Genomic DNA, 23,586 nt, shown 5'->3' on the forward strand with positions numbered 1-23,586 from the left:
CGTCTTGTTTTCAAAAGTGTAGCAATATTGAGCAGGTTTTCTCATGCCATATGTCAGCATAGATCCCTTACCATTGGTAAAAACAGACTGAGTAACAGAAGTTGATTATTCTGTCTCAATATATATCTAGGACTAAAGAAGAAGGTGCTTCATACTCCTGTGAGCACAAGAGCCCTGTTTTAGATTTCCCTTTTAAAATTTGAACTTTTGCATTGCTTAGAAAAGATATTTTTCATAAGTCTGGGCAATCAGAGGGAATACTGCAGTGGAAGTGAATCAGTTTTGGTTTAGGTTTATGAAAACTGCAGTTTACTTATCTCCTATCATTGTGGATGCCTTCCAACTCAGGATATGCTGTGATTCTATGATTATCATTGCTTCTGTACTCTTGATTTCTCTCCAGCTCTTGGATAATATGATTTTCTTTAAAGAATAGTGGAAAGTGTCACAAGGAATTCCTCTACTGGCTTGGAGTGGTTCAAAAAGCTTGCTGCTGCTTTAAGAAGCCATATTTACATATTTCATGTTTAAAAGATTTACAATATGTCTCATGTGCCTGTATAGAAAGATGGAGCTTTCATTACAGGTTTAATGTCATTGCAATACAAGGATTAATACTCCTTCCTCCGCCTCAGTCTGCGTGGCTGGTCACGAGTGACTGGTGTGCCCCCGGTTGACTAAGCTGTGGTGGGGGTATTTCATATTCAAGATGATGTCTTTTTGAATAATTAAACAAGCTTTTACATCACTCTGTGGAGGAATCTTTCCCGGAGAAGGATCAAGAACTGGAGCATGTCTCCAGGCTTCTGGTTATTTTCTGTTGTGCACTGGGGAAGGAGGGGGAGGATTGTTGACTTTCATTGCAAAGGTTAAACTCTTTGTGTTGAAAAGCTGAACCTGAGGAGGGCTCAAAAGGCCAAATTTTGCCCTTGATAGCCATGTTGCCACCTCGGCACGGCCCCCCATAGCAGGCTCTTCCATGCTCTAACAGACAGGGATATTTCACCCTTGGAAAGTGTCTCCTCGCTGGTGTGTGATGCAGAACACGAGCTAGTGGAAGATGTGGCTCAAGTGCTCCATGATAATTGGGCACTTAGGGATGCACCGTGACATGTTGGGCAAATGTTTTCTACAAGGTCCTGCTGTAGCACAGGGGGGAATTTCTAGTGGGCTGTGAAATGCCATGCACATGTTCCTCTGTGCTGAGATGTGGTTATCCTTCAGCTGGTTTCACAGAGTGATCTGTGCGGCTGGAGCTGCATCACTGGTGATGGAGGATGGGAGTCAAATGAGGGGGGCTGTCAGAGCAAAAAGTGATTAACTACTGGCCAAAACTGGGCCCTCCTGAAGGTGCAAACCCTTCTGGTGTCATATAAAGAATATTTTGAAGGTCTGTGGTCTTTGAATAAACCGACAGCTTTTATCACACTTTCCTTATCTGGGGCTGGGGGAACACGCCAAGAAGGTACAGGACTGAGTCCGTACGTGATTGTGCACAATGACATTATCTTCCTTTGGCTTCACCTTTGCTTTGCTTTGCCTTTTCCCGGTCTTTTTTTCTTTTTTCTTCAGATCTGTGATGAGATGGGGGGGTGGGGAAGTATTCTAGGTTGTTTCTGAGATTTTTAAACTGGCAGGGGATTACTGGCTGGTAACTTGTATGAAGCTTCCCAGTCGCCTAAGATTTGACTTTTGATAGCTTGCTGTTATGTTTGTTTCTTCAGAAATAGTCTTCAACAGTACAATAAATGTCACCTGAAATTTAGTATTCTGAGGACATTCAAGTGATAATATATGTTAAATATGTGGATGGATACAGATATATTTGTGTCCGAGGGCAGTATACTCCCAAGTTATTTACACACACACAAACTGTAGATTTAAGTATAACTTGAATTATGTAATTTTAGAAATTGGAAAGAAAATATTTATCTTTGATGTGTTTAAATTGGTAGGTTTTTTCCTGCAAATACTTGCCTTTAAGAGCTTTTGTTGTTCAAAACTCAATTATTCCTTTTTTCCCTGAGGATGCTAAGTCTTTTCTTTCACCAAGCCAGTGAAAAGTTCCATTAATGTAAGCAGGATCAGAGCTCACTGGGTATGCTTATTGCTGATTTAATAAATATTTGGGAAAATGAATAGTTATGTTGCGAGTGGTAAAATTACCTTATACACCAGAAGATGAGATTTAGCACAAATAGTATATGTTTCCCTCACATCCCAGCAGCATTCAAACTCACTGTTTTGACTGCCTGATTTCATATCTGTGCTCACAGCAAGATGGAAAGGGTTTTCATTTCAATGCTCAAGTCAATAATTATGGAGGTTATCATTTTCATGCTCAGAAATTCATGTCATTTTCATAAATCATTCATCTCATTTCATAAATCATGCTTTACAGCTGGAGAATGGAAACTTATTGCTGGACATTGATGAAAATCTTGTTTCAGTCACTCAGGTAAGGTTGTGACTCTAAAAATGTTTTAAGGAAATATAGATGAAATCATCTATAGGAATAGCGATACTGGAAAATGTTCAGCTTGGGATTAACTTCACTGGAATGTAGCTAATATCAGATGTGAATAATTTAATGAAGCATAATGGGTAAAATCAGTTCTGTAGTGACAGTGAAATCACAAAAATAAAAGATAACTGTTTGGTGTCCAGAATCTCATGTGCTGCAAGTGGATAAACCCAAGTCTGTGTCAGAGAAGATGCATTCATTTATTCAGGCTGAGAACTGAGTTGTAGAAAAATTACTACAGATCTGAACCATTTGGGACTTTAAAATGCATCTCCAAATGTTGCTGTTTAAAGCTGCCTCTAGTCAGTAAATTAATAAGCTGTGTTCCCACTAAATTTGTTTACATTCTCTGATGTAGTTCTGTAGCTCCTGTTGCATTTGAAGTTGCTATTCTGTAAGAAATATTTCCCCTGTAAATATATTTCTTTTTACCGGGGAATATTGTGAATGAGGGTTTATTATAACAAACAGTGATGTCGACTTTCCTATCACTTTCTCCAGCTGCCTGTTTAGAAATCCATCTGCAGAGTTTCCCTTAAGAGCTTTAACAGAATTATATCTGCGAAGAGTTTCCTAAGATCCATCACCTTGAAGCACTCTGAAAAGTATTATTATTATTCCCATTATATAGGAGTATGGAGGCACAGAGATCTGAGTTACCACCTTTCAAATGCATGTCATATAATCCTGAGTTCAGAAGTATACTGACTATCAATTTTCAGTATTCCTATGAAATGTATAATATTTTTTTCCACAGAAAATGTGTAACTCTACACACAACTGTATGATTGTGTGTATCCTGCCCTTTCACATCCTCTCTGGCTTGCTCATCTGCTCCCTCACGAAGGATGGGAGCACACTGGGAACCTTTGCTCATGGTCTCCTCAAAAGGACACAAGCTATTCCTTAGCAAGCCAGCAAGGAGCAAACAGTGAATAGTTCACTAGTGATGCAGGAAAAGAGCAGGTTTAGGAGTGATGCTAAACAAGCAGTTTGCAGAGATGAGCAGAAAGTGGCTCTCTGAGTGCTTCAGTGTCACCTGCCATCTCTTGAGTCAGTAGTGTCTACAGGAGGCTTGAAGTGATTTCCAAACAAGTGCTGTTGTTGTCATTCCCACTTTTCTGAGCATTTTAACAACCCTTGCCTAGTGTGCTTGTGTACACTGCAGAAGTGACTCACAAGCTGGGTTTTGTTGTTGTGTTGTTTTGTTTTTTTTTTTGCAGAAGCTTTCTGGCAGTATTTCAGTAATGTGAACTAGAATTGGTGCACCCTATAGAAAACATGGATTTTCTTCTTTTTCCCTTCTCCATTTCCATGCAGATGCTTAGAGCCCTTAAGAAGAAATTCCATTTTCATAGCACTAGAGCAATTTGATCTATTTAATATAACACATGATGTGAGGAAATGTGAGGTAATTCATCCCTAGGTACGTCATTGTCATGAAGCTGAGAATTGTCCGAGCTGCTAAACGAACTTCATGCTAAAGTGATTGTAGCATTGTCTTTGTATGTGGGAATAGAGATTGGATTGAAAAGCTGGATAGACTTATGATATGTGTAGTCTTATTCCTTAAGGGATCATTTATAATGGGAAGCTGAGGGCAGGAAAAAGTCTTGGGGTGATATTCTCCTTTGGTAGGTTGTAAAGCCTGACCAGCCAGTTTGGTTAATGTCCAAAGCACTGAGGGGGGCTGCCTTTGCAAGTCAAGACTCAACTGGATTTCAAACCTATACATGTGATTGGAGACTGCAAGGTCTGTAACTAAGCTGGGGAGGAGATTCAATGAGCTGAATCGAGATTTGCATTAAATCTCATTCATAATGAGAATTGTGCCTTCCCACACGTGTAGGTGTGATTGAGTATGATACAGGGAAAGCCAGTAAGAAAGGTAGTAGAGGAGTAGTTCTGTGTTTCCATCAAAGCTTTCCAATATAGCCACCCTGATAAGGATGGTAGATGGGGTTTAGGTTTCCTGCAGAGTTCTAAGGGATCTGTGCTTTAACAACCCTGAACTCCAGCTGAACTGATTTGCAGATGGGTGGGAGTAATTTTACTTGGGAACATGTGAAGGAGCTTTGATTATGCAGCCACTCAAGGTGTTTCTTTTTATGAGAGTGCTTTTTCTCTCCTGGTCCAGTTAGTGAGGTCTATATGGGTGACCTGTTTCGAGCTCAAACTGAAGGACGTCCTGAGAAAATATTTCTAACACAAATTAAATGTAGAGTGAAAAACTTGCAGTAACCCATTTGTGCATCCTCCTTCAAGTCCACTTATTCAGGTCACACCTGTCCCATGGGCAAAGAGAAATCAGGCAGCATTTTAAAAGCCCTTCCCTTCTGTATCCTTCTGTCACTCCACACTCCACTGCCATGTTTTAAGACCTTGAAATGGGTGTTTAAAAAAAGAAGCCAGGGAGAAGGACTGGCCATAAATCATGCTTGGTGCTCACTGATGTTAAAGGCAGAGCAGTAATGCTTCCAGTACTGTTCTGGATAGTTTTTTCATGCTTTATTCATTTTTTTTTCATTTTGGACAATTCCCTACAGAATTGTTTTATAGAGTCAGTTGTTGGCTGTCGGGGTCCATCAGCAGTATCAAAATGCCACATCTCGAACCCATGTGCTTCTTCCATATGGGACTTGGCATTTGAAGCCTATATGGCTTTGGGGGGATTTATATTGTTTGCTGTTATCAGATAACTTTCCTTGCTGTAACTACTTAACTTGCAATTTCTTCTCCTCAAAAGATAGACGGAATTTTATTTTATTTTTTTCTCTTTACAGGCTGTTACCCAACTAGAGCTTTTTGGGGACATGTCCACTCCTCCTGATGTAACCTCTCCCCCAGTGAGTACTCAGGGAAACTGAACTGTGCTTTATTTTACGTGCTATTTTCAGAACATTTATTGAGCACATTTACAATTCGGGTCATCAGCCATTCCAGTGGGGAGAATTTCAAGGTAGTTTTTATGTTACAAGACAATAAAAATGAAGCAAATTGAATGCAGAGTCCCTGCTTCATGATGATGGGCACAAATATCTTCGATTTTAATTTTTCCACGATAGCATTCAGTGTCACATGTGATACAACCTGAGCTGCAGATCTGTTCCCCTGATGTTTATCAGAGGGACATGCTTCACTGCACTCTGTCTCTCCACTGCACTGCAGGAAGATCCTGTTACAGCCTCATACATCATGTCTCTGGTTCCACCAAGCACATATCCCAGAACTGCTGTTAAAGGACGAAGATGAAACAGTATAGAGAGAGCGAGAAAGGGCTGAATGTGTTTTGAGGGCAATGAAAATTTTTTCAACATGCTTTTCTGCGTGATAAAATGAAAATACAGTAATTTTTCTGTAAAGCTTTTGAGCCTTACATTAAGCTGTAGAGAAGTATAAATGTATGGAGAAAATTAAGGAGATGTGAGGTCAAGAGCCTCAAATCTCCAAGGTGTTCTGGAGCATAGCTGGCACTAGGGCTTCTCATTTAGTGTAGACCTATGTTTCTGGTCCTGTTGGTTAACCAGAAGCATTATTTATTCACTTTTCCTGCAGAATCTTCTTTTACCTTAACTGTTTCTTACATTAATGCCTTGATCACTGTCTCTCCTGATTGTCCCCTAATATCTAGAATCACAAGTCTGTATGTTCTGGAAAAGGAAATTATGTCAATGTTTTGCATGTGCTATATTCCAGGCAAATTTCATTTTGATTTTTCTCTTCTAATAGAAAGTCTCTCCTTTTCTTTCTTTTAATCCTGTCACCAGCAAATTCTAATACTATTATTTCTGTTACTTCTTTCCTTTGACATCTTTCTATTCTTTCTTGATTCTCTTTCTTTACTCCAAACCCGGATTTTTAGAGTTATGGATGATGTGGCAGAAAAGTATGTGCAGCAGAAGCTGCAGCTCTTATGTCACCCTTGGATTTTATTCCTTTCTTCCTGCAGACTCCTGCTACTCCAGGTGATGCCTTTATCCCATCTTCATCCCAGTCACTTCCTGCTAGTACAGACATGTTTGGTTCTGTACCTTTCAGCACTGCTGCCGTACCCTCAGGTAAGAAATGTACTGGAATTACAGGCTTGACTCAGATTTGGTGATCAGTTCTTAGCTCTGGTTTGCATTTCAGTACTTGGGGCATTAATTTAGCACAGTGGAAGTGGGGAAGGCTTTTGAGGTTGGTGCTCCAGGGCAAGGCAAAGCAAGTCTTTAATAAGCAGAGAGTACATTAGTTTGAATTTGCCCACATTTTTTAAAGCAAAAGCCAAAAAAGTCACTTGGAGTTCAGGCATAGTTCAGCCATCTGGATAACATACCTTCTAGGTACAGTAGCAAGAGAGAAAAAACCATTTTGTTTAACTTTTGGGTTTTTTTGTGGAAGTGGTGAGTATCCTCTGCTGCCTCCTGTAAATAGAGGCTGAGACACAGAGAATTTGATTGCACTTCAAAGGTGTTCCACTTTGTCAAGTCCTGAGATGTCCTTTAGACCTGTCTGTGTGTCCCCAAAGTGCTCAGGATTCCGGAGCTGTGTAGCATTCTGCAGAGATTGAGAGGTGTGTGGTTTGACTGCTGATCTCTCCCTGGGATATGTTGCGAGAGCAGCACTCTCAGCTCCACTCAGGAAAAGAAAGGAGGAGCAGGCATGGTTTGAATCATTCAGTAGTGACTTTCTAATTAGTTAACTCCTTCTCTGATGGCGTCAGATCTCAGAAAGGTTACAGTGATGGTGAAGTGTTTGGGGATAACTCTCACTGCTCAGATGAGGTTACAGCAGGGGCGAGATAAAACGACATCTGGAGAATCCATCACGGACATCTATTGAAAAAGAAATATATCTGAGCTACTACTCCTTTCATCACTCAGTAATTTTGTCTTTCAAAGTTCAGTTTCTATTTTTTTATTTTATTTTGAGCTTTTCCCTTTACAATATTTCAACCACCCTTACATTTAAGGATTACAAAACAGCCTAGAAATACAGCAAAGAGGAAAAGGTACAGGAGGGCTCGGGAAACACTCAGATTAGAAACAAGAGTTTTAAAGCTATTAAAGATGAACGAGAAGTTACATACTGCAAAGTATTAGCAGTAAATAATGAATTTAAATGTGAAATAGTGTATCTGTAAAGCACAGTACCTTTATCAGTGGAACATAATTATATTAGGTGATTTAATTGGTAAGATTTTTTTATAGTAGTTTTAGTTGTAGTTGTAAATAAAAAAGCACCTGATGATATAATTCCTACACAGTCAGCCTCTTGGTAGCTTGAAAGGAGGCTTCAGGTCTGATAGGAAGCAATTATAATTTTAGTTTTAATCTTTAATTTTCTCCCCAACAAGAGGGGTGTTATGCTAGCCTAATACCTGAAGCAGTTTGTTGTTATTAGGTATTTAGTGCAGCGGAAGCTCAAGGTGTTTTTGATGTTCTAAAGTAATTGGGTAATAACCACATGTGAGGGTTTTTAATTGGAATTCATCTGGGCTCTTTTTTTTCATTATTATTATTATGCAATTTGAGACACTTCCTTTGCTTTTCGGAGCCCAAATGGTTTGAACTGTAACTGTGTCAGAAGAGTCATTCCCTTGCAATAAGGTCACACTGTCATTAGAGAGCCCTTGAGCTGTCATATATATAGAGGTCCTTCTCTGTCCCTTATAACCAGTTTGGCATCTGTGCCATTGGCAGGAGCTGACTGGTGGTGGTGGGTCCCTCTCCACAACAAAGAATAAAAGTGAAAAGGATGAGGAACTGCAGCAGACAGGAGGGAATCCTGAGCATCCTCTTCCTTCCCTCTGCTTGCTCTGCTCATCTTTTAGTAGCATATGGGCTGCTCTAAGGAGCTGAACTCCATCCCAGCCTGACCCTGTGCATCATGTTCAGTCCCAGAGCTCCTTCTCCAAGGACAGGCAGAGACGAAAGGCAGAGGGTGGGGCAGTCAGAGGTGCAAGAAGAGCCTGCAGAACTCAGTGGTGTGGAGGAGGGTTGCGCTGGAAGGGGATGAGTTTAGGAAGTGGTTTGGGAGCTGCTGTGATTCTGGTGAGTGGTCCTGCTTTGACAGAGCACCAGGGAAGAGGACTGCCCAGTGCCCAGCTACTGACCAGGTCCCTGCACACAGGTCTTCATAGGCCCAGGGGGTGCTCACTGAGGAAGAAGAGGAGAGGTTTTTGTTCAGATGAGAGGAAGGATTATTGCCAATACCCACCAGCCCGTGGTTCTTTATATGAGTATTTGCTCAGTGATGTGAATCCAACCATGTCTTTCAGTTTTCTTTTCAAGTGTGCTGAAGCTCTGGGATCACTAATGTAGCTTGCACTTCTCTGATTTATTGTGTAGCTTTTTCTGCGTGCTGTTGATAGTAGCATTAAAGTCTTTTATCTCTTTTTTTTTCCCCTCCTGCTTTCTTTATTCTTTGAAGGTTATGTTGCCATGGGAGCTGTTCTGCCCTCATTCTGGGGACAGCAACCACTTGTTCAACAGCAGTTGGCCATGGGTGCTCAGCCTCCAGTTGCTCAGGTGATGCAGGGAGGACAGCCGATAGCATGGGGCCAGCCTGGTATTTTTCCTCCTACTCAGCAGCCGTGGCCATCTGTAGCTGGTCAGTTCCAACCAACTGCCTTCATGCCAACACAAACTGTTTTGCCTTTACAAGCAGCCATGTTTCAAGGTACCATTGCTCCTATAGCTACTGTTCCACCCACAAGTGATTCCAACAGATCGAGTCCACAGACAGACAGGCCCAGACAGAAAATGGGAAAAGAAATGTTTAAAGATTTCCAGATGGCTCAGCCTCCACCAGTGCCATCAAGAAAACCAGATCAGCCTTCCCTCAGTTGTACCTCAGAGGCCTTCTCAAGTTACTTTAATAAAGTTGGGATGGCACAGGAAGCAGATGATTGTGATGACTTTGACATCTCTCAGTTAAATTTGACTCCTGTGACTTCCACAACACCATCTACAAATTCACGTGAGTATTCCTATGCTTTCAGCATACCTTTCCTCAAATGTGACCACTCCTCAAAGTACTTATTTCTGGTTTTTCATATAGTAAATCCAACACAGATATAAACTGAGAACCTCCATGCATGTCCAGCTTATTAAATGTGTTCCAACCATAAAGGAAAATATCAGAGAGGAATTTCAGAGACCATGAAAATCAACAGCCCAGACAGCTGTAGTCTGAAATTTAATTTCTAAGATAGTAATATATGTTTTGTGCTAGGGCCATGCAAGCTGGTTGGCAAATGCCCATGACATTCAGCCTTACAAATGGTTTCACTTATGTCCCATCCAAGCCATACTTTGAAGAAATTAGGGGATAGATATTTATTTTAATAGCTTGATGTACTGGACATGTGGGGAAATTCATTGAAGAGCTGTAATATAAAGTTATTGTGTTTGTAGCATGGAGATGGGGGATTTTGCAGATTGCTGAACAGAGGAATTCATGAGACAGATTATCCAGGAGTCAGACAGAGACCTTCTGGTTCACTTACCTGCCACAGGGCAGGCAACTTACACATTCTTAATGTAATGTAGTGGCATCTCCCTGGCTCCTAAAGACATAGGCCAGATGCAGCCAAACTTAATTTGGAAGTTGCCAAATGAGATCAAATACATGGAATTGATAATGACTACAGTATTCAAATTTACCTCGTACAGCTCCTCATCAGAAAATAATTTTTGAGAGTAACAAAGTTGAGTGATAAAAAGCATGAGCAAATTCTGTGCTGCTGTGTCTTTCTGAAGAAATTAACAGAATATATTCTGTTGCTATTGCCTTAATCTTTGTTTAGCTCCAACCCCTGCACCCAGACAGAGTTCTCCATCAAAATCATCAGCATCTCATACCAGTGATCCTGCTGCAGATGACCTCTTTGAAGAGGGGTTCGAAAGCCCAAGCAAAAGTGAGGAGCCAGAGGCTGTGAGTAGCAACAAGGTTTCTAAATCCTTATTGTCTCTTTTTAGCTAGAAAAGACACAAGTTAATTAAATATTGTTTTGTAGTGTCAGAAGTAACTATTCCAACAGGGCTGGGTGGTACTTAAGGAGGGGCTGCAGACAGAATTCACATCCTGCTTTGGGTTTGATAGCTGGTAGCATGGCTTTTCCATTGATATGCACTAATACTGCATACAAGGAACCAAACTCAGAGTTCATATGTAAGGTTGTATATGTTAGTTGTATCTAATCCCCTTTTTAGCATACCAGCATTCACTTACTCATGGTAAGGAAGTCTGAGGCAAAACAACAAACATGATGAGGCTGCAAAGAAAGATACGAGAGTTTGTGTGTTAAAAGATGATGGTTGATGTTGTCTTGCACATTCTTGCATCCCAGTTGCTTGCCTAGTTACATTCCTCAGTGTTCTGGCCCTCAGTATGTGACTTCTTTGCCTTTATGGACCAAAGCAAGAAATGTTATCCAAGCAATGACTGTAAGTCACAGGGTGTCTTAGGGAGGTAAGAGCCCGAGTGAGCCAAAGGCAAGAGGGAGTCTGTACAACTAAAGGACCCAAAGGTACAAAATAATGCAAGCTTGGACTCTTTCTGATTCACATGGTTTCACTGGCTTTCAGGGCCTTTTGCAGTTCTGGTTTACCTGATTCAGTACCTTCTGAGGCCTGTGGCAGCTCCTGCCTGGGCTCCAGCAGGAACTGGTGAGGTCCTTTCCTGGCTGCATCAGCTACAGCAAACCATTATGGCTTTTGAGAATATATCAGGGGTGAGGTCTCACTTCCTGGTTTTCATGAGATAGGATGTACTTGTTATGCCCACAGCATGAAAATAACCTCGTGTTGACTTTTCACTTTCTACTGTTGAGAAAAAAAGGTGTTATGTTCTTGTATTCTAGCCTGATGGGTCTCAGGCCTCCTCCACAAGTGATCCATTTGGTGAGCCAACTGGTGATACTATAAGTCCACAGGTCGGTAGCTAGATAGCACAGGTTGGGGTAGGTATCTGTCCTTTTTTTCTCTACACCTTGAGGTGTTCACTTATGCTCCCACCAGTGCCTACCATTACTTTCATGGATGCATGGTTTATTTTTCCTTTTCATCTCTTCCGTTTGACCTCTCCATCATCCACAGTGTATTTCTCATGTTTGGTGGTTTGCATGGCTTTTGCCATTCACTAAGTGTTGCAGCTTATGCAAATATGTGTGTTTCAGCTGCCTGCATGCTTTAAAGAAATGTAGACTTATTTTACTTTGTGTTCAAATTTTAAGGGCAAATAGGGAAACTGAGTCATTACTAACAATGTATTAGGCAGAGCATTTTTTTAATCAAATCCACTCTGGCCTTCAGTCAGATGTAACGTATTAAATGAAATAAGACATCTTACCCACAGACATAACAATCATTAAATAAAATTATATAATGATACATGAATGTCTCTACCCTAAATCAATGTGATAATCAGTAGAAGAAGCACGTTTATTATCTGCATGTAAAAAATATTGAAATGGGTTTGTGTATTTTTATCTCTGACTGCAAATTAAAAACATTAGAAAATTATGATCATTCATATTAGCATTGGTATACTGATGTTTTAAAAATTATTCATCAATGTAAGTCATTTAAATTCAGACAGATGGGAAAGATGATCTTTTCATCTTTTGTGTTACAGAAAATGGTAGAAAATGTGGCTCCCAGTGAATGTTCTGTGATTTGTTTCAATACAGTAAATATGTTTTGCCAAAAAGACAGTGAAGCTACAAAGTTTTATGAGTACTAAGCATTGTTGTTCCATCCAAAGACTAGTGTTGCTATTTGAAGGATATGTTTCCTTGTCTTCTTCCCATCTGCCATTCATGTTCAGTATTGCCCAAATATGTGACCTGATACGACTTCTGTGCTCCAGCACAGAGCTCTTGGAGCAGATCAACAACAGTGGTAGAACCTTTTCCATTTTTGTACAGAAATTGCACTGGGTTTACTAGTGACTTACCCATCCTGAGCCAAAGTAATTTGGTTTCAACTCAAAATTAATAGTTTAATTCAGAGTCAGTTTACTTTGTGCATTAAATATGATTTTAAAAAATCTTAGAGTAACTTAGCTTTTATCCACTTGGGAATAATAAGATTATCTCTTAATAATATGCAGTGCTGTGAGAAGGCATCTCCCCATTCTTTAGCTTCACCAGTGTAATGCTCAGCTCTTGGAGGGCTGAAGCAAAAGTAGCATTAAGCTTTGTGTCTCATTGAGTCTGACAATGACAGTGCAAGGATGGATTCAAGCTGGGATGAGCTGCTCTAGCAAGAGCATTTGATATTTACTCCAGTGAGAGCTGCTTCTGCAGATGGATGGTGCCACATAATAATTTGGCTGTGCCTTTGCCTGACCTTGGCCAAGGCTGACATCGCCAGCTCTTCCAGCTTCAGACCACTCCAAGAGTTCTTCCCTAGGTCAAGAAAGAGGATTTGACTTTTATCTGAGTCCTAGACTCTGGAAATCCACATACATTTGTTTATTATGGTTTATCATACTCAGGGTAATTCTGAAATTCATCCCGGGGAAAGTAATGATAAAATCTCTGATTTTCTGACTGTCACAGACATAGTTAAAATCATTGCTAAACTACCATCACAGAGATTTACCTACCAGGTATTCTGGATAGAACTTGAAACAGTAGTTTCAGTCTGGTAATGCATCTTAACCATGTAAGGGAGTCGAGTGAGGGACTCCTCTTGTTCTGCTTTTATGTAACACGTAGTAAAATACATTCTTTTACCCTTCAAGAATATCTGGGAGCTGCAAGAACAGTACATTAGCAGCGATTCCATATGGTTTTTATGTATTTTTTGTTAATCCCTGTAGAGTCTTGCATCAAATATGTATAATTCTCAGAAATATATTCTGGGAAATGTTAAATAATGTTACTGATTATGGTATTACAGTAATTCCTAGAAGCTGTAGGCAGGAACAGGAAGCTGAACAAAAAGGAAGCCCCTATCCAGTGAAGTTACACTAATATCATTGTGGCTCTGTGCAGAGCCATTCAGCAGCAGTCCGTAGGAAATCCACTTGCTAAAGCCAGCCCATCGAATTCTGAAGCCTGGTATCATCAGAGCAATGGGAAGTCTAATCTCCATGGAAAATTATCAATTCAGGACTTACTACTGAGTTGTGTATTGAGCTCTGCATTTGGAGAGAAACTTAATGGGGAGAAATATGTAGTACAAAAGAATCACAGTCTGCATAAAAGCCACTTTTGTGGCTTAGATAGGAGATTACTTTGCTCTTTGGAACATGGTTCTTACCCCAGGAACAGCACAGTAACAACTCGGCTGAATGGACCTCTCAGGAGCACAGCATAGTATTGTGTGCAGAAATTTCAAATACATCTGTTCTGAGCATCTCTGAAATCAGCCCATACAATATCTTTACTTATCTTGATGTAGTCGGAGTACTCACCTGCCTAGCTTTTTACACCCTGGTCTTTCAAGGTACCACAGCAATTTGATTTCTTGATTCCTTCTGATACTTTATATTATCATTTAGTTACTATATCTTCTTTTCTTATATTTTTCCTCTCTTCTTTTTGCAATCTTCAACTTCAGCTCTCAAAATCCTCATCCTACCAGTAGCTGTAAGTCAGTCTTCCACAAATAGCTATTAATTCTTAGTAGGTATATGTGACACTTTATGGGTATATTACATTTTTGTCCCTTTATGGTTGAAGATAAGAAGCAGAGAGGCCTAACTTTCACAGGTGAAATAAGATCAACTCTTTTTGGGGCTGTTTGTAGCAAGAATTGTATTTGGTTGTTTCCTCTTTGTTCGTGCGCCACATTGAGGATGGACAGTGTTTTTCCAGAAGGGGTGAAAAGAACTCTGGTGAAAAGAATCAGATGACCGCCATCTTCAGCTGATTTATGTTTTATCCCTACTGTTGTCTCTAGGTTGTGTGTGGGATAACTGTGATGAAGGGACAAAGAGGGAAAGAACTGGTTTTAGCTGCAATTCTGCCAATTGTGGTAAACATTTCCTATTATTGACATTTTACATTAAAGCAAGAAGTTTGAACAGAGGAACAAATGCAGCTCTACTGAGATGCTGCCCAGTTCAAAACTTGCGCTGGCAATCATTCATGAGAGATTCTCAAGAAACCTTCAAAACATTTGTGGCTAAAGCATATCTTCCTGAAAAAATTGTTTAGTTGTTCTGTGAAATGTGTGCAGACAATTATAAGCCCTCAAATATGTCACACCCTTCACAATGCTATCAGCACTGTCAGGAGAGCAACAGTTCATTAGAATATTTGTCTATCAGCTTTTGGTGGTACTTCAGTGGCCTGCTGCCATCATCCATCTTTGAGCAAGTGCCATTCTTAGTGATAAATGTTCCTAATAATCTTAGTCAGCTCCAGGATGGACTGCTATAACTCTTTGTTTGGGCTGTTTTTAGGAAGTTGAGAGAAAACAGAAAATTATGGACAAAGCACTGGCTTATCTTGGAGCTTAGTGATCTTCAGGAGGGCATATCAAGCTGAATCTTCATCCTCTTCTTCCTCTGCCCCTTTTCTATTGCACCAGGATTCAGAATGGGCTCAACATATCAAAGACTGTATTTGCAGGACCTCTTCCTATCAGTAGGAACTGTATAGAGTCCAGTGAGAAATTCATAATGGTTATAGGTGACCTGTTCTTGGTAGGCTCTAGGACTGTCATTCTCAAACTGAAGACACAGAACTGAGCAGGGCTGTGCTCCTAAGAGAAGTAGTGTTGTGTCTTTGGAAAGGGATCACAGTTTGGGAAGTACTGTTTCATTCCAGAGAAATTCTAAAATTGACATTTCAACTCTCCTACTTGCTTCTTCATCATCGTATTTCCCAGGGAATCTGAAGGGCCACGAGCAGAGAAATTTAGGCTGCTTTGTGAACAGGGGCATCCTACAGATTTACCTCCATCTCCACTACTACAATCCCCTGTTTGTTTTCATGTGACCAGCTTACACACAGGCTTCTCACTTCTTCCAGTGTTATCAAGCCCACCTGAAGTAGCCATGTGCCCTTCCATTCCTCCAGCTTTTTCCTCCAAACAAGAGAAAACATACTGTGTAGCTTGTGTAGAGCCATGTTCTTGCTGACTGGCATCCCAGTAGTTCAATTTGGGGATGAACTCTCAGTTTATCTGTGATGAGGTCATTTAAAAGTTCCCTGTCTTCTGCACAACTGATTCAAAAAATCTAGTTGTGATAGTTTAGTATCTTTGAGACTTCGGAAAAATTGGAATTGGCCATTAGGTTCAAAAGTTACAGAGGAGAATTGGCAGATATGTAGATGGCAAGTATAATTGTGTGGCTACTGTTTTGTTAGGAAAGGAGCCCAGAAATAATCAGCACGTTTTATGGCTGCAGTTCAGTTTTATACTGGGACTGAAATGGAGCAGGTTCAGATTTCTCATTGCTTTTTCATTTTGTGGATGTACAGCATCCATCTTGACACTAAAATGACAGAAACTTCTAAAATTATAATAATTAAACTGGATGTTTGAAACTAGGAAATATTCCTAGGTAGGCTTGTAATAAGAATAGAGGCATTCTCCAGTCATTATCTTGAACTAGAAGGTTGGTATATTTATGCTGCTAATAGAGTTTAACTGTAAGAAAACCCCTAAATATTAAAAATTAATAATTAATAATAAGTAGTAAATAAAACCTGGCTGTTAATGGGCCAATAGGAATGACCTGTCTTATCACCAAAGATCTTTAATTTGAACCCCGCTTGCCAACTTTACTATGTCCTATTTTGCTGAGTCAGCATGCAATAAACAGTGAAGACGCATCACACTCCCACCCCCTTCACTTGCATCCCCAGCACAAGATGCTCATTTTGTCTGGCTCTCCAGCACTCTTATTTCATGAAACTCTTATCATTTGAGCCTGCCCTTTCTGATCAGTCAGCCAGGAGTAAAACTGGCACTGAGAATCTGTTGTAAAGGGCAAGGAAATCTATGCGGGCCTCACCTCTTCAATTGAGTACATCTTGCCTGAAGCTCTGCACGTAGCAGGGTGTCTCAAAGTGATGAAAGGGCTGCCAGGGTAAAAATAGTCTCTTCCTAACCCAGTCCCGTGTTACGTTTTGTGAGTGAGTTCACCTCTGCAAGCCTAAGTAGGTTCAGAGTCTTTCAGGAGATGTTCTCCAGTGATTAGTTCTGCTGGGGAGCAGATGTTAATATCTTTAAATTGGATGCAAATTTACTTCTAGTATTTACATAATGTTATCCAAAAGCATTAGCGACCTTGTTGCCTCATGCAGTAGTGTGCTGCACCAGAAATACTTACAGTTTGCTGCAGTCTTGTACCCCTTAACATAGGAGTAAACTGATTTACAGCATGAACTATCTCTAGAATATAGTAGCAAAAAAAAAAAGGGTGCTTCCAGTTGCCATCTTGGTTTCTCCCTGTAGATTGATGAAAGCACATCAGAAGTGCTTCTGGGCCAGTTCAGAAAGGAAAACACTCAGATTCAAGGGGTGTATGTGAATTAGCAGCTTTGTTTGCTATATTATTTGTTTATCTCTTTTTGTTCTGACAAAGACCAGTTCTTTCCTTTCCTTCCCTCTGAGTCTGTTCCTAATGCAGTGGTAGAAGTCGAAAGCAGAAAACATTGCTGATAGTGTGAGAAGAGTTATGGCTCACCTGCGTTTTCATAACAAGCCCTGTGACTTTTGCGTGGAGTATTACAAAAAGGGTGTTTATTTCTGCTTTCAAGACCCTCCAAAACAGTGCCTAGCACTGTGAGAGAAGCTACTTATGAAGTCAACAGCACTCAACTCTCCTTTTGCCTCTTTTCTGTCCCTTTCTGCTGTCTTTTGCCCTCCTGAGTACCAGCGTCAATACTTTACAGATACCATTTGTAATGTTGGGCTACAGGCACTATGTGCTGCTTGAATTAGCTCAAAATAATGTTAGAAAACAAATCTGAGACATTGACACAAAAACTTTGGCTAGGAAGATTGCACACAATTACTACAATTAATTTCTCATTTAGGTATCTGAAGGGGGAAATCAACTGAAAGGAAGACATAAGAGCACATTTCTCATGCAAAATGCTCTGGTCTGCTGGAAGATAAATTATCCAAATCAGTGAGAAATGCAGGCCTCTGCCACATCAAGTGTATGTTCAGATAAATGCTGGGTATGAACCAAAGAAGTTTCTAATCGTAAAGGCTGCCTCGTGCACGGTGTAAAGTGCTGATGACCGATGATGAGCCCCTCCTCCTCTTCCAAGGGTGTCAAGTTCAGTGGCACCTTAGGACACTTGTTACTTAAGCACATCTGCATATCTTAAGGATATTTGAGGACAGCTCTAACAAGCAGGCTTGACATTTTGAAAAGCTCTTTTTTCCCCTGAAGGCATTTGAAAAACTGACATCTTTTGTTCCAAAGGGATGTTCTCCCTCCCTCTCCTTTTCTTCTCCTCCTTCCTTTTCACTTCACTTTGCAATCACCTCAGGTTCAGCAACTGCCTGAAGAATGGCCTGGTGTGTGTCAGGTTCACACATTAATTAGTACAGATTTTCCCTGAACTAGCTGTGATGGATCATTCTGGCAGCTTCATGTCTGTGGTACGTGAAAATTGGCACAGGTACACTTAACGCACAGTGTGTGAAATGCAGTTATTTACTCTTAGTCATCTCTTCTGATTACCTTTGGTTTTTCAAGGTCACAAAATATATTTGCTTCTTGCTGGGGATAATTTCAGAAGCCTTTATTTAATCATTCCAGAGGATTTCTCTCATCCTCTCATAATGCTTGTAGTGTACTTAGGGCTTCATGTAGGTAGGAGATGGGGAAACAGGGTCCCTACACGGTCCAGAAATGTAGTAATTTCAGGGAATAAGAGACAACTTTTCTTGGCATGGAGGAAACAGGTTGTATTTTGGATTTGTTATGTTGCTTCTCATTCAACACAAGCTGCACAGTGAAGCAGGAGAGGGCACTGGGACAGGACAGTGGCTAGGCACCCTGGACACAGAGTACATACAGCCCTATGAATCTCTTTAGGCTGTTTTTCTCATCCCCAGCATTTGTATAAGCAGTGATTAAAATCCTGTTCCATCCGTGTCTGTGCTCTGCAGTGCCCAGTGATTTGCAGCCTTCAGAGTTTTTTTTGCTCAAAGTCAGCTCCTGCTAATGCTGCGGTAACACGGGTTGATTGTAACTTGGTTAAATTCAACGTCGTGGCGTGGTATTTGAATATTTATCAAGCTGTGGAGAGTTAATGCAGTATGGCATTAATTAGCCTTTCTGCCTGTCTTGTTCTTTTTTTAGATGTCATTCTTAGTTTAATAAATTACTTTCTGGAAATGAAGTAGAATGGATTCCAGGGTCCATGGGTGATTTGCTTCCCACTGCAGCCAACATGAACATAATATTAAGCACAGGGTGTCAACTATGAAGCAATGCTGATGAACATGGCAGCTTTTTCCCCTCCCCATCCAGGAAATTCCCCAGAAAGTATCTTTTAACAAGTTGACACGCTTTCCTCCTGGCTTTAATGATTGTACTAATACTTCTACAGACTCCTAATCAAACTGAGCTGGGCTAGCGTTCCTAGTTCTTCATAGGCAACTCATGTTGTTATTTTAAATCCCATCACAGCTTCATTAGCTCAGCTTTCTGCAGTGGTTTCTGTTTGCAAGTGGTTTTCTCCCTGAGTTGTGTAAAATCCAGAGGTTTGTTCTGCTGTTGTGCTGCTAGGGTGGTCTTAGCCTGGGACAAGTAAAACCCTTGTACACTGGCTGCACTTCTGCTGCTGGCCTCTAAGCTTTCAAACATCCAGTCAGATAAATTATCAATTAATTTCTTCAAATGTCTATGCCCAGCAGTGAAAATAAGTGCATGGCCAGTGCTGAAAGAGGAAACTGATAGTAAGCATTCATTTTCTGAAATAATGTCCCATTTTCTTTACAATTTACCCTGAGTGCCCTGATCACTCAAGGCAGCACAGAAAGCAAACACATCCTTTGGGTTTTGACTGACAAAGTGTTGCTGTTCTCAAGCAGATGTTCTTAAAATGTTCTAAAAATGCTGTATGGAGACATCTCCGCTTATTTTATTTTTGTTATCCCCAGGAAGCAGAACCTCTCTACGCCCAGATTAACAGACCTAAGAAATAGCATTGTTACAGGCTTGTGGTGCTCCAAGACTCAAACGAAACCCAACAACCTGGCAGGCCTTTGGCTTTCATGCTTTTTTCCAATTGATTTTGTCTGACAAGGAGAGAGATTGCCCTCCTGGACTGGCTCTTCGAGTGTTCCTGATGTGTTTTTTTTGGCAACCAATGGCAGATTCCTATGGCAGCACAAAATAAAAACTCTCCCTGCTTATCGTACCACGAGTCCAGCCCCATCCCCACAAGTGGTGGGCATCCAGGCTGGGAAATCTAACTCCTCAGTCTTCTTTTAAAGATTTGTTATCTTCTATGTGCCACATATTGAGTAATAGACATTCCTTTTTCTTTTGAGCAAAAAGCAGGGTCTGTATGTAGCAGTGGCACTATCATTCAACAGCCTTTGGGGCAAAAGTTGGCACTTTTTATGTCACGGTGACAAGTTTTTCATCATCATTTGCATCAGGCGATCTTGACCTTTTTTTTTTTTCCCTATGTAGACATATTGAAATAACAACAACAAAAAATACTGGTGGTGTCTTCTTTTTTTTTTTTTTTTTTTTTAATTTTATTTCTTATTCTGTAGTTTTGTATGAGTGACAGATCTAACTGCAAAACACCTCCTGCGGAAACAGTTCCCAACTCGAAACCACAGAACGAAACTCGGTTGTTTATCCATCCTGACTGAAATGTTGCCAAATGGACCTTTAAGTTCTAGCACATCATGAGGAAGAAATGCTGCTTTCTGTTGGAATACTCATGTTGTGGGTAGAGAAAGGACCTGGAGTCCCACTGAGGAAAGACAAAAGAGTCAGTATTTCCTAGGAAACTCTAAACAAATTACAGAAAAGGAATATTTTTATTTCTTCAGTATCTTGCTGCTGTAATGCTATGCAGACAAGTGTTTTCTTCTCTGTGTGCCATTTTTGATGAAAAAAAATCATTTGCCAAATAATACTGGTATGCTTCTGGTTTAGGAGTTTGGATGAAGCGGACTTTACAAATGGGACAAGGACGGCATGGATTTTGGAATAACAAACTGATTCTGTGATCAAATTGTTCATCTTTATCACTTTTTGTACATCAGAAAAATCAAATGGGATTTTTATTTTATAACTTGAAAAAGAAATCTTACTGTTAAACTCTTTAAATGTTTAAGGGGAAATGGCTTTAAGGAGTTCGAATGAAAATTGCCAGTTTTTTTGTAAATATAAATGTTATGAAAATTCTTTTACTAATGCCATTACACAGTAGAGAAGGTAGCAAGTTGCAGTGCTTGGGAGGGGTGGCAAACCCAATTTGTGGTTCTCACATCACATATGTTTTTTCACATGCTTACAATAATGGGCTGAAGCTCAAGTGCATTTGCCAAAAGCAGTCAGCTTGTCAGCAACTAGTAAAATTAATGGGAACACATGATTTTATGGTCTAGCGTTATCACACGGACATATTCCACTTACAAGAGCTCACATTTCATAGACATTCCTTTGAACCTCTGCATAGAAGTCATCAAACTGTTTACACACAGAACAAAAGAATTTAAAACTTCCTTTTTTTACATTTATGAAGCAAAAGTGCAGTGTTTGGGTTCATATGTTTAGCACATGATTTTCATAAAGAATCTATATATTTTTGCCCTACAGAGAATTGTTATACAGGTCAAATGTGTTTTCCTGATGTTCCTATGCAGTTACAGTATATTGAATTTAGTGGTTTAACACTAAAAAGACAAAAAAAGAAGAAAAAAAAAAGTAAAAAAAAAAAAAAAAAAAAAAAAAAAAAAAAAAAAAAAGTAAAAAAAAAAAAAAAAAGAAAAATAGAAAAAGGAAAAAAGGTTAAAGAAATCAAATGATTAATCAGTTTTTAGGGTTATTGTGCAGATTTTGTTTTTAAATTGACACATTAGGATTTACATTTTTTGTCATGATTAAAATAGGCCTGGAGTTATAAATGTTTTACTTTCTTTCATCTCTATTATAAGCTAAAAATGGTTTAGAAGACAAAATAACTGGGGTGGCAACTGTTGGTATGTGCAAAAAAATCTCCCAACATGATTCCAGTCTTTTATTTTGAATTAGAGAAATTAGAGAAATGTGCGTTACCAAATGTATGTGAATGAAAAATTAGCTGTTAATAGACCTAACGAACCTGCAGAGAAGAGAACTTTTATCCTCATTCATGGTCATTTGATGCTTCTTCCTTAGTCATGTGCAAACAGCTTTGTAGCAAATCTTATTTTCCCACCTGAAGAAAGATCAAGTTTTCTAACTGGAAAAGATATTTAAAACTTGGCAGATTGAGTGTTTCAGGATTAAAAGCAGAGGTAAAAGTGTTTCTAAAGAACATTTCTGTAAGAATATTTTCATGATTTGCACAGTGGTGCTACTTTCTTCCTCAGTGGCTTTTTTTGGGTTTTGTCCTACATGTGGAACCTCAAAGACAGTTTTGGTTCATCATAGACATTTGAGGTTTAGTATTGTCAGTGCATTTCCAGTTATGGGGTAAAATGATGAAAGAAGAGATTTATGTCTCAGAGGATCCATTGACATCATATTTGTAGGAAGCGGATCATTCACGAATAGGTGCCGAGGGAATGAGGCTGGAATTCTAGTGTCTCCTGAGAGACAGCTGGACCATCACCACAGACCTTTGTCTTACCTTTACCAACTCTCATAAATAAAAAACAGTTCCAAATTGTCTTGTCATATGATTGTCCTTGTCATGGTTGAGATGCTGAGTCGAGAGGGCTGGAGGGCCTCTACACTGTACCAGTATTGTAGATAACTGAAATATCCAGCTTGTGCAATTGTTTAATCCCTCATCCTTCACTAGCACTAAATTCGTCACTTTAAATTTAAAAACCAGGGAATCCCACCAGCCATCCTGTAATCATCCCCTGTAGGTTCTTGATCTTTACCTGTCATGAAAAAATATTTTGATAGATCGTAGTCATCCAAGTGTCTGATGAAACCTTTCATCTAATAACGTACTGGGCACCTTCTTTGCAAAGATGTTTACTCCGTGGTTTTCATTCATTTTTATTTCTGCATTCTGACACTTATTTTTTTAATAAAGATGAGAAAGATAAAATGACTGTTTCAGTACATTTCTAAACCTACTTTAACTTTACCTCAGATAATGACCATTTGTTAACATATACGGACACATTATTTTTAACGTTATGTATAACGCATTCAACAGCAACGAAAGAAACCAACAAATTTTTAGAAATTTTCCATTAATTTCTGTAACACACCATGTAATACTGTTATGAATAAAAACATTAAAAAAAGGTGTCATTTCAGTAAGTTTGTTTCATAGCTTTTGCTCTTCTGGGATAATTCTGCCATTCCTACTGTGTGGTGTTTCTTGTTTGGCATGGCCAGTATTTTTGACAGTTGAAGTATCTGGGAAAGGAGAAAATCCTCAATTTGGGGAATAACTGATCTTAAACACTAAGTGTTGCTTATCTTGCAGATACATAATTTGCTGATTTTAATTGCTGCCTCCACATTTTTGGCCTCTTTTTGGGTGTTTTAGGATGAGTATCCCAAGCCGGTAGGTATTTTTATCACCTCTTGCAAAATTACACATTCCTGGGACAGGCCACACTATTTGATGCTCCCAGAGCTAGTGTACCTTTGTGGCATGAGAAACTGAAATTAATTTTGCTCGCCATTTTTCATTCGAGTAAGATTTGAAATTAAAAATGTGCATTTAAACATGACAATTTTGAAAGCAGAACCCCCCCTGCCCCCAAATTTCCAGAAATATGCTCAGAACTGAGAGCAAAGCCTTGATCCAGTACCACATGGTAATGATACCACCTTCTGTGTCAGTGGGACCTTTCTGCTGCTTGAGGCAATGTGTAGGGTTTGCTGGAGTGAAACTCGCAGTTCCACATGCAAAATAATAATGTTTGATATTCAGAGGTACCAAGTACTGGGTC

At 39.7% G+C, this 23,586-nt stretch overlaps 1 protein-coding gene across 16 annotated transcripts in view; it reads left to right on the forward strand.

Moving 5' to 3' along the window:
* The window catches only part of DAB1 (DAB1, reelin adaptor protein), a 434,378-nt gene extending 411,449 nt beyond the window's left edge, over positions 1-22,929 (forward strand). For 12 of the 16 annotated variants that reach the window (XM_027879046.1, XM_027879044.1, XM_027879052.1 and 9 more), the window contains 7 exons: positions 2,402-2,458; positions 5,308-5,370; positions 6,474-6,582; positions 8,939-9,487; positions 10,317-10,444; positions 11,373-11,471; positions 19,600-22,929. In XM_027879046.1, coding sequence (XP_027734847.1) covers positions 2,402-2,458; positions 5,308-5,370; positions 6,474-6,582; positions 8,939-9,487; positions 10,317-10,444; positions 11,373-11,456 — 990 coding nt within the window. In that variant the 3' untranslated portion in view covers positions 11,457-11,471; positions 19,600-22,929. The remainder of the gene's footprint in view (positions 1-2,401; positions 2,459-5,307; positions 5,371-6,473; positions 6,583-8,938; positions 9,488-10,316; positions 10,445-11,372; positions 11,472-19,599) is intronic. The other 4 variants (XM_027879056.1, XM_027879059.1, XR_003570677.1 and 1 more) reach the window with 3 other exon arrangements.
* The last annotated feature ends 657 nt before the right edge of the window (positions 22,930-23,586 follow it).

The sequence above is a fragment of the Empidonax traillii genome, unplaced genomic scaffold (assembly GCF_003031625.1).
Source record: "Empidonax traillii isolate 1590-97213 ecotype Southwest subspecies unplaced genomic scaffold, ASM303162v1 scaffold50:size1795014, whole genome shotgun sequence".
NCBI lineage: Eukaryota > Metazoa > Chordata > Aves > Passeriformes > Tyrannidae > Empidonax > Empidonax traillii.